This window comes from Rhipicephalus sanguineus, chromosome 1, assembly GCF_013339695.2.
Source record: "Rhipicephalus sanguineus isolate Rsan-2018 chromosome 1, BIME_Rsan_1.4, whole genome shotgun sequence".
In the NCBI taxonomy this organism is placed as follows: Eukaryota; Metazoa; Arthropoda; class Arachnida; order Ixodida; family Ixodidae; genus Rhipicephalus; species Rhipicephalus sanguineus.
The window spans coordinates 158405378-158419569 of record NC_051176.1 but is presented as its reverse complement, the minus strand read 5'-3'; the positions used below and the strand labels follow the sequence as shown (position 1 = coordinate 158419569).

The window sequence follows — 14192 nt, the reverse complement described above, 5'->3', positions numbered from 1 at the left end:
TATTTTTCGAATACTTCAAAGCGAAATTTCAGCATATTCTTATGAGATAGCAACATGAAAGTGTTTCTTTTCGCTAGGTTGACGAAGCACTGGCGGGGTGGTGTTTCATATTTGTCTTATCTAGAGAGCAATCTAGAGGCAATGTAGAGGCCAAATTCTATTTATGTACATGATTTGGTGCAACCAAAGTGTTGCCAACAACGTGATAACGACAACATGTGATAGGCAAAGATGCCATTTGCTCAGCCTCTCCACCTCTTTCAACTTCCGTGGAAGCCCAACTGATGTGGCAGACAAGGGTGTGCTCCGCAGGGTCTGTTTTCACTAGGCATGTGCGAATAGTAAACTTTATGTTCGAAGCGAATAGTGATGTGGTCTAATAATTTCGAATCGCATTCGAATAGTACATATCACATATTATAAAGAAAAATGAGCATATTTATAATGACCCATCTAACCTACACAATATTTTTTATAATTGAAACAAGGCATGTGCAAATGTCCTTTTTGGTTCAAAGGGAAGTGGAGGCAACTTTGAATAGTAGCAGGATTTGACTTTAGGTAGAATGCAAGTGATAACCTGTAAAACTTGTTTCGTTTCGAAGTTTGCTGTACTTAAAGTATATAAGCTGGTATAACAAGCTTTTAAACTTAAAAAATGAATTGATGCGAGGGTAATTTTTCCATTTAACCTTGACGTGGGGCTTCGCGGCAGTGCGGATTTCCCCTGGATACGTGTATGGCGCTGTCCCGCGACGTCTACAGGTGTATTCACGGTATAGCACCCCTCTAATGCACACCTTTACTGTGGGTTACATGCGGTTTGTATATGTCTATTCATTCATTTCGAATACTTCTAAATTTAGAATAATTTAAATACATTTCTAAGCGAATTCAATTACTGTAATATTCGTTTGAATATTTGAAGTGCTAGAACATTTGCACCTGCCTAGTTTTCACAACAAGCACGAGGGGTGCTTCATGACCCCTTTAAGCAATTTTCGTTAACTGAAATTCTAGTGTATGCTAAATATAATCATTTGAAATGCACGAAGACAAGATGGTGGCCACTGACAAATGTGCGAGTACAACTCATCACAAATAATGTTATCAAAATAAGCATCTTAAAGTACCTGCTTGGCAGCACGTTGTAATGCACTGCACCACCATTCGCTGCTGCCTCCTTGTGTGGGACTGCTTCAAGTACACGTCGCCTGCGGTAATGAAAGCATTACCGTCACCACAGTTGGCTCAACAAAAGAAAACTTGCTGCACTTATGCACGGCCAGGAGTGGTGTGGGTATGAGGATTAAAAATCACTGCACACACAGTCCCATGGCAAACATGTGCGTACCTATAGCACAGCAGACATCCTGCCACGACATGTGTGTGCTATAGTAATCTCTCATTATAACTAAATTGCTTTACTCGAAATATCACTTTATTCAAAATTACTTCTGGTCCCGATCCAAACACATGCATAAAAGCCACATTACTCGAAGTACACAAAGAGCTCAACCCGCTTAGAACAAGCAGGCAAGCGGAGGCGTCGCTGAGCGGTGACAACCCTTTTGTGCATGCAGTGTCAAATTATTGCCGCTGACGAACTACCCTCATGCAGGCACAGAACAGGCCACAAAAGTATTAAACCCAAGACCGATACCGCCTAGTAACGGGTACCAAGCGAGTGCCCCCAGCTGTTTGCTGCGGAGCGAACGGGAGCTGTCAAATTCCATAGTGCAGCATGCCCAAACTGTTAATCTCAGTGGTAACCGCATTGCTGGCGTCCCCCGTGATAAAATCTACAAGAAAAAGTTTTCCTGGCGCTTTTCAACGGCCAAAAACCGCGCTCTCTTGGATGCCGAAAAGTGGCCAAAAGACCGTGGGCTGACTTGCACTGTAGCATTACATGGGGTGCGCTCAAGCAAAGTTTTAGCACTCTAAAGAGCACTTCTGGTGCTGAAACGCACCATCCAACCAAATGCATGCTAGGGTCATTGAATTTTGTTCCTAGATATTTGTCAATGGTGTAGATGTGACGGTGCATGAACACTGACACTCAAACTGTAGAATTAGCAGTTTCGTTGACAGCAAGGTGCTGAAAAACTCGAGCTTTACTCAGGAAAAAATCACCCAGTGACCATGCAAAGCCTCTAATGCAAAACCGGCCAGTTTTCATGGTTGTGCTGTGTATGCACAATGAGCAGTTACCGTATATTGCCGATTGTAAGCCTACTCCGATTATAAGTCGACCCCCCAACTTACAACACCTTCTAGGGTAAAAAAAAAAAAAAGTTGACTCCGAACACAGCCTCATGCTGCGGCCATAGCTCACTAATAAGTTTTTCAGAAGAGGGAGTGATGCAAAGAAACATTTATTTGCCCGAGAAACATTGCTTACGACTCGTCGTCGCTTGGGAGAAGGACGCAGTCACGGTCATTGCCATCGTGCGAGCCACTGCTGCTGCTCGCCGTCGAAACGGGTGCTGGTGGTCGTGAACCCAATCTTGAACCGCCTCCTCAACGGCAGGGTATCGTCCAGACTTCGGTCCGCAAAAGGATCGGCATGTAGCAGCGCACGTGAAGATCTTGGTCCTTTGTTTTCTCCATTCCCTCACGTACTTTTCTGACACATCAAACTTGCGCCCTGCTTCGACGTTGCTTTCCAACTCTGCATAGAGGATCGTTTGCCTCTTGAAAGCAGCGCTGTACTGTTGCCGGCGTAGCGGTGGCATCTTGGCGTCAGTTTGGCAGCGTCGCAAATTGCGCACACCACTGCTCGCAAGCGAAGCGAAATGCAGAAATGGCGAACAGGCGCGAGTGCAAAAAGATGCAAAGACGCTTGTGGGCGCATGTGACTGGTCATGTGGTTTAGTTCCCCACGAAGTGTTGCCAGCCCACACGGATGCCGATGGTTTGTCAATGAATAGTTTCGACTGCATGAAAACAAAACTGCAGGGCGGACCGCAAGGTAAATTCCTCTTTATTCATAGAGCATCGTTCGCCCTCTATCAAAGGTTTGAAATGCTGCTTTCGAGACCATGTTTCCCAAGCAGTTCGCATTAATGCCGCGCGGCGATTTTTAAACGCGCTCCGTAGTTTCGCCTCGCGTGGTTTCGCTATAGTTTTGCGATCGTCGTGGCAGATCGCAAAAATGTCCGGCTCCGGAAGTGGCGCGCACGCGTTGGGAGATAGCTGTTGCTGCGACTCCGCTGCCTCTGCGGCTGATGTTATCGATGCGTCGAATAGCAAGAAATCCGAAAACAACGACCTTTCGTCGGACCCTACAGATAAGTCAACTTTACGATTCCGCGTATAGGGTCGACTCCTGAACTTTGGAAGGCCATTTTATAAAAAAAACGTCAACTTATATTCGGCAATATACGGTAATCGTTTTTTGAGTATAACAAACACAACCCTAGACTCGAACCAAGGCATTTGCGGCTTTCCAGCGCGAAACTCTCTTAGCGTTATGTGACGTCCGCACCCCCCCCCCCCATAAATGCCGCCACTGCCTTCCTCTCCTCATTCAAGCTCCAGTCTGTGAGCCGTTCAGATGACAGTCACTCCTCTCGCTCGCCTTCATGTCAAGTCCTCGCCTCCTTGCTGCCAGTTTCGTCGCTGCTGCTCCTCCAAAGTCGCCCTCCTGAGCTTCTGAGTCACTTGACATGTTCAGTCACTTTGGTGCCAAAGGCGCGTGCCTTTGGATCTGTGCGGCAGGCCATTTGATTGTGTTCTTCTTCAGAGTGCTTCACTGGGCATGCCTCATGTGCGTTTTTGTGGTCTACAGCGATAAATGGCTCCACAAGGCTCCGGGCGAAAGTGTCCGACTTTGCAGCAGAAAGTTCTGCTGATCAAAGAAGTAGAAAAAGGCGGCTGGCAGAGCAGTGACATCGTGAAGAAATTTGGCATACTGCTGTCTACATTTTCAACTGTATTGAAAAACAAGGAAGCTTTGCTGGATGGCTTTGAAAGGAGCTTTCAGTGAAGAGAAAGACAAATCGCAATTTGAAATACTTCCTTGCAGTTGTGGCGCAATTAAAGCTCGACTGCTTTAGCTTTTCTCGAGTGGCCGCTTAGTCGAAATACCGCTCTTAATGAATCTTTTTCGCCGTCCCACTGACTGTTATAATGAGGGATTACTGTAGTTGGTATCGCACTGTACAAAAATAGCATGGCATAATCTGCGACAAAAAGTAGTAGGTACCATATTTACGTAAAGAGGCACCAGTTTCTCGTCAGCAGACAATCAGTGAAAAACTGCACACATATGCATCAGATAAAGCCAGATGTGTCATTTGCTATGCTGCGATGCTCTCATTATGGCTTCGAAATGGAATGGTCATTGATGTCGCCATCGGGCACTACTGCACAATCAGCAGAAGAGCCAGAGTTTTTTTTGCCGCACTTTTAAGTTCTGCCTCGATTCTCATGGTGAGCAGTCCTGCTATACTACACTGAAATTCTGTCACTTCTTCAAGTGTATTTCCAGTCAGATGTAACAGAGTGGCCTACTTTCCTACGTGCCTGATGCACTAAGTTTCGATATTGCCATTCAAGTTCAACTACGAATATTTCAAATTACGTGCAATTTTTGTGACTTCTAAAAAATAGGTATGCCATAACTGCAGTAGGGTACGGATTTGGGCTGGTTGGTGCATGACTTCACGTAGAAAACAGCGCTACGAGACGGGACAAAGAAAGGGCACAAACACGGCGCTGACTATCAACCAAATGTGTCACATTTGGTTGATAGTCAGCGCCGTGTTTGTGCCCTTTCTTTGTCCCGTCTCGTAGCGCTGTTTTCTACGTGAAGTATGCCATAAATTTTGATGACCTACAGTTTTTACTAGGGGTGTGCGAATATTCGAAGTTTCGAATATTTTTTTAATAGTGTTTGCTATTCAATTCGATTCGCACTGAAATTTTACTATTCGAACTATTCGAACTTCCCAAAAACAAATGCAGTCAACGTCCGGTTGAAAGTGACCCCTTCAGATTTTCAATATGCTTCACCTCATTACACTCTCGTATTGCGGCAAAGCTGCCTTTTAAGCTCCGTTACGGTCGACCTTTGCCAAGAGACAGTCAACGTCCGATTGAAAGTGGTCCCTAGATTTTCAGTATGCTTCACCTCATCACACCCCGGTATTGCGGCAAAGCTGCCTTTAAAGCTCCGTTACGGTCGAACTTTGCCAAGACACAGTCAACGTCCGATTAAAAGCGATCCCTAGATTTTCAATATGCTTCACCTCATCACACCCCGGTATTGCGGCAAAGCTGCCTTTCAAGCTCCGCTACGGTCGAACTTAGCCAAGAGACAGCCAACGTCCGTTTGGAAGTGGTCCCTAGATTTTCAGTATGCTTCACCTCATCACACCCCGGTATTGCGGCAAAGCTGCCTTTAAAGCTCCGTTACGGTCGAACTTTGCCAAGACACAGTCAACGTCCGATTAAAAGCGATCCCTAGATTTTCAATATGCTTCACCTCATCACACCCCGGTATTGCGGCAAAGCTGCCTTTCAAGCTCCGCTACGGTCGAACTTAGCCAAGAGACAGCCAACGTCCGTTTGGAAGTGGTCCCTAAATTTTCAATATGCTTCACCTCATCATATCCCCGTATTGCGGCAAAGCTGCCTTTCAAGCTCCACTACGGTCGCAAATGTACTAACTCTAGAAAACGCTGGTTCCAACATGGAGATGAAAGATGTGGCAGAGGTGGGGGCTCATTTAATGCTGTTTTGGACCTGAAATTTGGGCAGGAAGTCCGAAAAATCGGACGCCGAAGCTTTTTAGAATCCGAAATTTCAGATGTTCTTATATATCGACGTCTACGAGGCAGATTTGGAACTCCAGACTTGAAGGGAGCACAACCTTGTCCGCCACATCAGTTGGCCTTCCACAGCAGTTGAAAGAGGAGGAGAGGCTGAGGAAATGGCATCTCTGTCTATCACGTGTAGTGTTGTCGGCAGCACTGTGGTTGCACCAAATCATGTACATAAATACAATTCGGCCTCTACATTGCCTCACTCTTGATAAGAAAGACAACTATGAAATATCACCCCACCAGTGCTTCATCAACCTAGCGAAAAGAAACACTTTCATGTTGCTATCTCATAAGAACATACTTAGGGATTCTCTGCAACTTTTTCTGTAATTTCACTTCAAATTATTCGAAAAATTGAGAAATATTCGAAAATTATTCGATTCGATTCGCACTCAATCTTTATTATTCGAATTCGCTTCGCACTCAAAATTTTGCTATTCGCACAGCTCTAGTTTTTACCTATAAGCAACTGCCCTGAGTTCACAATTATACAAATATATGATACAAATGAGTCTGAAAATCAATTTTTCAATCATGTACATAAATACAATTCGGCCTCTACATTGCCTCACTCTTGATAAGAAAGACAACTATGAAATATCACCCCACCAGCGCTTCATCTCAACTCAACTTCATCCACTCATCTCAACTTCATCTCAACTCACTTACCAGTTCAAGATGGCTGGGCGTTCAGCAAGTGCTTAAACTTTGGCCGGGTGACTGTATCGTGTGACAGACAGACATACAGACAGACAGACAGGCCAAAATTTCTGCGTTTAAGTTCCCCAAGAAAGACTATCGTCTTTAAAGTATGATGAAAGCATTAAATTAGAGCTGTGCGAATAGCAAAATTTTGGGTGCGAAGCGAATTCGAATAATAAAGATTGAGTGCGAATCGAATCGAATAATTTCGAATAATTTTCGAATATTTCTTAAACATTTTTCGAATAATTCGAAGTGAAATTACAGAAAAAGTTGCAGAGAATCCCTAAGTATGTTCTTGTGAGATCGCAACATGAAAGTTTCTTTTCGCTAGGTTGATGAAGTGCTGGTGGGGTCATATTTCATAGTTGTCTTTCTTATCAAGAGTGAGGCAATGTAGAGGCCGAATTGTATTTATGTACATGATTTGGTGCAACCAAAGTGTTGCCGACAATACTTTACACGTGATAGGCAAGCATGCCATTTCCTCAGCCTCTCCTCCTCTTTCAACTTCTGTGGAAGCCCAACTGATGTGGCGGACAAGGGTGTGCTCCCTTCAAGTCCGGAGTTCCAAATCTGCCTCGTAGACATCGATGTATAAGAACATCCGAAATTTTGGATGCTAAAAAGCTTCGGCATCCGACTTTTTGGACTTCCTGCCCGAATTTCAGGCCCAAAACAGCATTAATTGAGCCCCCAACTCTGCCACATCTTTCACCTCCATGTTGGAACCAGCATTTTCTTGAGTTAATACATTTGCGACCGTAGCGGAGCTTGAAAGGCAGCTTTGCCGCAATACCCGGGTGTGATGAGGTGAAGCATATTGAAGATCTAGGGACCACTTCCAATCGGACGTTGACTGTGTCTTGGCAAAGCTCGATTGTAACGGAGCTTATAAGGCAGCTTTGCCGCGATACGGGGATGTGATGCGGTGAAGCATATTAAAAATCTGAAGGGGTCACTTTCAATCGGACGTGGACTGTTGTGGTGACCACTGCGCACAGACCTACGCAGCCTCCGTCTCGTCACTGATTAGCCCAGCGTGACACAGCTACTTGCTGCAACACGCTTCCGATAAAAGACAGCGCCACGCAGTTTCACCGGAGGCTTACGTCACCACTGCTGGCTATATAACCCAAGCTACCAAGCTTGGTTTCATGTTTGTTTCTCTAACCTTCCGAAGCGCAGCATCGGCATGCTTGCCCTGCTGCTGCTACTACGTTAATAAACATCGTTTCGTTTTATGTTGGGATCCGTCCTTCACCGACCCGCATCCCACATCTGGTGACCCGGAAACCGAACAAACCGCACCGCCATGGCCGACCTGGAAGCTCTCACCGCTCTGCGCCAGCAAGTGCAACAACTTCAACAGGCACTGCAGACCCAGCAACAGCAGCCTTCCCGCAGCGCCTCCACAACAGAGGCCGTGCCTGCCGGCTCCGCTGAGGACGTCAGAGCTCCCGCAGAAGGCATCCCACATGCTACCTCATACGACGCCTGGCGTGTCGCCGTCAAGCTTCCGCCGTTTTGGGCGGACTCGCCCGAAGTCTGGTTCGCCCAGGTCGAGGCCCAGTTCTCCCTGGCGCGCATCACGCAAGACCGCACCCGCTACGATTACGTCGTCGCCCACCTCGACGCACGTTATGCCAACGAGGTCCGGGATATTCTCGCCAACCCACCAACGGCCAACCACTACGAACACCTGAAGACTGAACTCATCCGCCGCCTGTCGCTCTCGGATGAACAGAAGGTGCGGCAACTTCAGTCCACAGAGCTTGCTGAGCGCAAACCTTCGCAGCTCCTGCGCCACATGCGTGCGCTCGCGGGAAGCTTGCAAGTCCAGGATTCCTTCCTGCGAGTGCTTTGGCTCCAACGACTCCCGCCGCACGCCCAGGCAATTCTGCAGACCCAGGTTAGGCTACCCCTCGACGAACTTGCGGAGATGGCTGATCGCGTCATCGAGGTCTCCTTGCCGCAATTGTCGCCCACCATCCAGGCTGTCGCCGCACCGCTGAACACCGCGGAGCTTGCACGCCGCATCGACGACATCGATCGACAGCTCAACTCCATTCAACAACGCTTGGGTGAACGTCTTCCGATGCACCAGCGCCGCCACTCGCAAAGCCGCGACCTTAACACCAGTTCGTCGCGGCAACCCAACAACAACGGCCCGTGCTACTACCACCGACGCTTCGGGGACAGAGCCCGGCAATGTCGACCACCCTGTTCCGCTGGGCATGCGGAAAACGCCAACGGCAGCTCGTAGAGGCAGCCGCAAGCTGCCAACCCGGAGGCCGTCGCATCTTCGTCACCGACCAAATCACGAAGCAGCGGTTCCTTGTCGACAGCGGTTCAGACATTTGCTGCTACCCGCGATCCCATCTTCAAGGTCCTCGTCCGCCCACGTCTTTCGAGCTCAGCGCAGCAAACCGCTCTACAATCAAGACGTACGGCTCGCTCTGCCTGCACATCCAGCTCAGAAACATACGCCGTGACCTTCGCTGGAATTTTGTCATCGCCGACGTCGCCGAGCCAATCATCGGCTCAGACTTTCTGGCCCACTACAACCTCCTTCCGGACTGCCGCAACGACCTCCTCATCGACGCGACAACAGGACATTCCACACCAGGCCAGCGAACGACCACCCAACAGCCAAGCATCAAGGTACTCAGTGTTGACAATCATTCGCCGTACCACGCCATCCTTGCCGAATTTCCCGGATTGACGCACCCCAGCGGACTGCCACGCAGAGTGCAGCACACCACCGTGCACTACATCCGGACCACTTCAGGCCCCCCGGTTTTCTGCCACGCCCGTCGCCTTGCCCCAGACCGCATGCGCATAGCCAAAGCAGAGTTCGAGGCCATGCTCCGCGAAGGAATCGCCCGCCACTCTGACAGTCCATGGGCCTCGCCACTCCACCTTGTTCCGAAGAAGATCGAAGGCTGGCGGCCCTGCGGAGACTACCGTGCCCTCAACGCGCGCACCATCCCGGACAGGTACTCCGTCCACCACATACAGGACTTCGCCCATCGCATCTATGGCTGCCACGTGTTCTCCGTGCTAGACTTGGTGAAGGCGTATACATCGATACCCGTCAATCCGGATGACGTCCCGAAAACGGCAATAATCACTCCCTTTGGCTTGTTCGAGTTTCCCTTCATGAGCTTTGGCCTGAGGAACGCTGGACAAACCTTTCAGCGCTTCATCGACGAAGTCGTCCATGGCCTCGACTTCTGCTTCGTTTACCTTGACGACATACTGGTATTTTCCCGCGACGCCGAAGAGCACCACAGGCACCTTCGTCTGCTGTTCCAACGCCTCGACGACCACGGTCTACTCGTCAATATCCAAAAAAGCACGCTAGGCGCTTCCGTCGTCCGCTTCCTCGGCCACGAAGTTTCATCTGAGGGAACTCGGCCCTTGCCCCAACGCATCTCAGACCTGCAAAGTTACCCTCAACCCACCACCGCTAAAGACCTTCGCCGTTTCCTTGGCATGCTGAACTTCTACAGGCGTTTCTTGCCACACGCTGCCGACTACCAGGCTCCCCTCCATGATGCTTTGGCCGGCCTACGAGGAAACCAACCAGTCACGTGGACACCGACGTTAGCGAGAACTTTCGAAGATTGCAAAGCCGCCCTCTGCACCGCCACGCTCCTCACCCATCCCGTGCCAGACGCTCCCTTGGGACTGTTCACGGAGGCATCTAGCTTCGCCTTCGGCGCCGCCCTCATGCAACGCGTGGAAAACACCTGGCATCCCTTGGCGTTCTTCTCCAAGAAGCTCGAAGCTCGGAAAGCGACCACTTCAACCGCCAGTTCCACTGAGGAAACCATGACCACCGCCCCGACAATGTTGCCAGCCTACTACAGAGAACTTCTGGCGATATACGAAGCAGTGCAACACTTTCGCCACATTCTCGAAGCACAGAACTGCACCATCTATACAGACCACAAGCCTCTTACCTACGCCTTCTCTCAACGTCGCGACAAACTCCCGCCTGTACAGCAGAACCAACTCTCGTTCATTGCACAGTTCACCACCGACATCACACATGTCAGCGGGAAAAACAACGTGGTCGCCGACGCGCTTTCACGTGTAGCAGCCATCAGCTCTGTGCAGATAACAGCAGACGTCCTCGCCGAGGCTCAGACTACGGACACCGAACTGCAGGAACTTCTCAAGGGCACGTCCTCACTTCAGCTGCAACAAGTCCCCATCCCAGGGTCGACAACTACAATCTGTTGCGACATGTCGACAGGACGAAGCAGGCCCTATGTGCCCCTGTCCCATCGCCGTGGTCTTTTCAATCAGCTCCACAACCTCAGCCATCCCGGCATACGCGCCTCGACACGCCTCGTGGCTGACCGCTACGTCTGGCCCTCCATGCAGCGGGATTGTCGCACCTGGGCGCGCTCCTGCATTCAATGCCAATGCGCTAAAGTCACCAGGCACGTCACGTCACCACTCGAAACATTCCTTCAGCCCTCTGGTCGATTTGAGCACGTCCACCTCGACATCATAGGACCCTTTCCCCTGGCTGGACCCTATCGCTACTGCCTCACCGCCATCGTCCGCTACACTCGATGGCCCAAGGCATGGCCTCTCGAGGGAATCACCGCGGAAGACGTCGCCTCGGCCTTCTTCTCCGGCTGGATTGCCCGTTTCGGCGCTCCCCGCCGCGTAACCACCGACCAAGGGCGACAGTTTGAGTCTCACCTATTCAAGCTCCTGGGATTGACCATCGGGTTTGAACGCTTGAGGACCACGAGCTACCATCCCTGCGCCAACGGAATGATCGAGCGTTTTCACTGACAGTTCAAAGCCGCCATTATGTGCCCCCCGGACTCAACCTGGCTCGAGGCCATCCCAGCTGTCATCCTCGGTCTTCGCGCCACCTTCAAGCCGGACATCCATACTACGCCAGCAGAGCTCGTCTACGGGGAACCACTCCGTCTGCCAGCTGAATTTCTCGATGCTCTGCCATCCAGCACTACGACGTCAGACCCCACCGACTTCGTCGCCCGGCTCCGACGCACCATCGCTGCCTTACGCCCTTCCCCTGCAGCCCACCACAACAAGACCACACCTTTTGTGTTCAAAGAGCTAGCATCGTGCACGCATGCTTTCCTCCGCGACGACACCGTCCGCCGGCCTTTCCAGCCACCCTACAGCGGACCCTATCTAGTCGTCCATCGCGACGACAAGAACTTCACCTTGCGCTTGAACGGGAACGACGTCCGCGTCTCGATTGACCGACTCAAGCCCGCATACATCGCGGCGAACGAACCTGGCACCGCCACTCTTTCAACTGGCGTCCTTCCACAGCCACCGACGTCGCAGCCCGCTCCTTTCACGACATGCTCTGGACGTCTGGTACGCCTCCCAGATTTCTACAGACCCTGAGGGCTCTGCACTCCGCGGGGTGGTGATGTGGCGACCACTGCGCACAGACCTACGCAGCCTCCGTCTCGTCACTGATTAGCCCGGCGTGACACAGCTACTTGCTGCAACACGCTTCCGATAAAAGACAGCGCCACACAGTTTCACCGGAGGCTTACGTCACCACTGCTGGCTATATAACCCAAGCTACTAAGCTTGGTTTCATGTTTGTTTCTCTAACCTTCCGAAGCGCAGCATCGGCATGCTTGCCCTGCTGCTGCTACTACGTTAATAAACATCGTTTCGTTTTATGTTGGGATCCGTTCTTCACCGACCCGCATCCCACACTGTAATAGTTTTTGGGAAGTTCGAATAGTTCGAATAGTAAAATTCCAGTGCGAATCGAATCGAATAGCAAACACTATTCGAAAAATATTCGAAATTTCGAATATTCGCACACCCCTAGTTTTAACCCTTTGAGGGTTTTTGCTGTACATGTACGGCATCACCTAACAGGTGCGAATACAGTGCAGACCACTTATAACGTAACCGCTTATAGTGCAGGACCGGTTACAATGCGGTCTTTTTCGACTCCTGTTTACCCTCCCATAGAACGCCATGTATACGCATACTGCTTATTGTGCAGTCCCCCAAGATGAAATACTGTTTATAATGCGGTTGCGGGAAAATATTTCTGACAAACGCGGTAGCGAGTGCGGTTCTCAAAGGAGGTACACTGCTGGGGAGAGAGCGACGAGGTCGTTACGAAGGGCGAGGGCATGCGCAGTGAATGAACGAGGGGCGGAGGGAGGGAAAAAAAAAAGGACCGCGGTGGCACTGCGCGGGCTCGCTGAGTGGGAAAGGATGGCGATTGCCTAGGCGACAGAGAAACCTTTGCACCTGAGCCTTGCCGGCACCGGCGCTTGCTGGTGGCGCGATCCACGTAGAACGTTCGATCGCGTCCTCATCAAGTGCGCTTTAAGTTTCCTGTCGGAAAAAGCGTCGTCGTTATCACGCTTGCTACTGATATCGCGTTTGCTACCTCGTCCGCAAACTGAAAAGCTTTACGGCTTCATGACGCGAGCTTTCCCTTTTCTGCCTGTGCACGGACTTAAACGAGCTTGGCGGCCTTTTGTCGCCGTTGATCTCCAGACCGTGAACACAAACTTAGTATCACGCACGCTGTTCCTGGGTCAGTGCTTGAGTGCGATCTTTTCGATGTCCGATCTTCATGTTGTCTTGGATAAACTTCCCACGACAACACGCTGAACCGCAGGCTGGGCCTAATCAGCGTTGATTGCTTTTCGGTAGTGGTCATGGGCGATCAAAGTTGCGGTTTTGTGCGGAATCGATGAAACTCTTTGCGATGGCTGCACATGAAGGGAAGGGAATCATATCGTTAATGAAAACGAGGGCATGGTTGGCATATGCAACTCTCGAATGGTGGTTCCCGATTCGATCGCAATGTCTTGGACATCGAATGCGCACCTGTGAAATTGATCGATCGGTACCGTTCAGCACGCGAAATTTCGGTCGCGATTTGACAGTTTCTGTGCAATGCTCATGCCTCGAGGTGGCCTGAAACGTGGTCGGCGAATTTCCGCGATGGCATTTTGTTTTCTTTGCTCCCCCCCGCCCTCGTTTATTTCGTTGGCAATGCGGGTCTTTGGTGGTTAATTTTTGAACATTCGGAAATTTAAGTGGTTGTAAGCGCCCCGAATCGCATGTCTCGATTATCGGACACGCGAAGCTACATGCTCAACACGTTTTGCGCAAGTGCAACCTTTCAAGAAGGTTGTTTTGGTTATAGTGTGGTACCGCTTATAGTGCGGATATTCGCGACTCCGGAGACTCACGAATTTATATAAAAGGTCTATGCCGTATTCGAGCACTTCGAATATTCGCATTTTGAATATGCAAATTTTTTTCTTAGATAGAATCGTCTGAGAAACTTAATTCAGAAATAAAAAAAATTAAACATTTTTGAAGTGTATTTTGCGAAAAAATTAGACCCTCAAAGGGTTAAACAGCTGTAAAAGCAGCACTCCGACCCACTCCCCAGGCATACAGAGTGTGCATGCAACAAGTTTTGTCCTGCAAACCCCTCTATCGGTGTGTTATCTGGCAGGAGAATGTGCTGAAACCCAGAGATCTTAGTGGTGGGGGTAACAAACGAACAGTGCGCATTTGTGAATGTGATGCAACCATGGCTTTATTATAGCCCTCCGTTAATGTGCAGCAGTGAATTATGTCACTAAATAGAAGTTTCTACATTCT

General features: G+C 49.8%; 1 protein-coding gene across 1 annotated transcript in view; it reads right to left on the bottom strand.

Annotated features, from left to right (window-relative positions):
• LOC119400896 (E3 ubiquitin-protein ligase UBR4) overlaps nucleotides 1–14192 on the bottom strand; it is a gene marked incomplete at its 5' end in the record, with an annotated part of 438348 nt that overhangs the window by 52088 nt on the left and 372068 nt on the right. Inside the window, 1 exon segment of the mRNA XM_037667804.1 lies at nucleotides 1134–1214. Within this exon segment, the coding sequence (XP_037523732.1) occupies nucleotides 1134–1214 (81 nt within the window).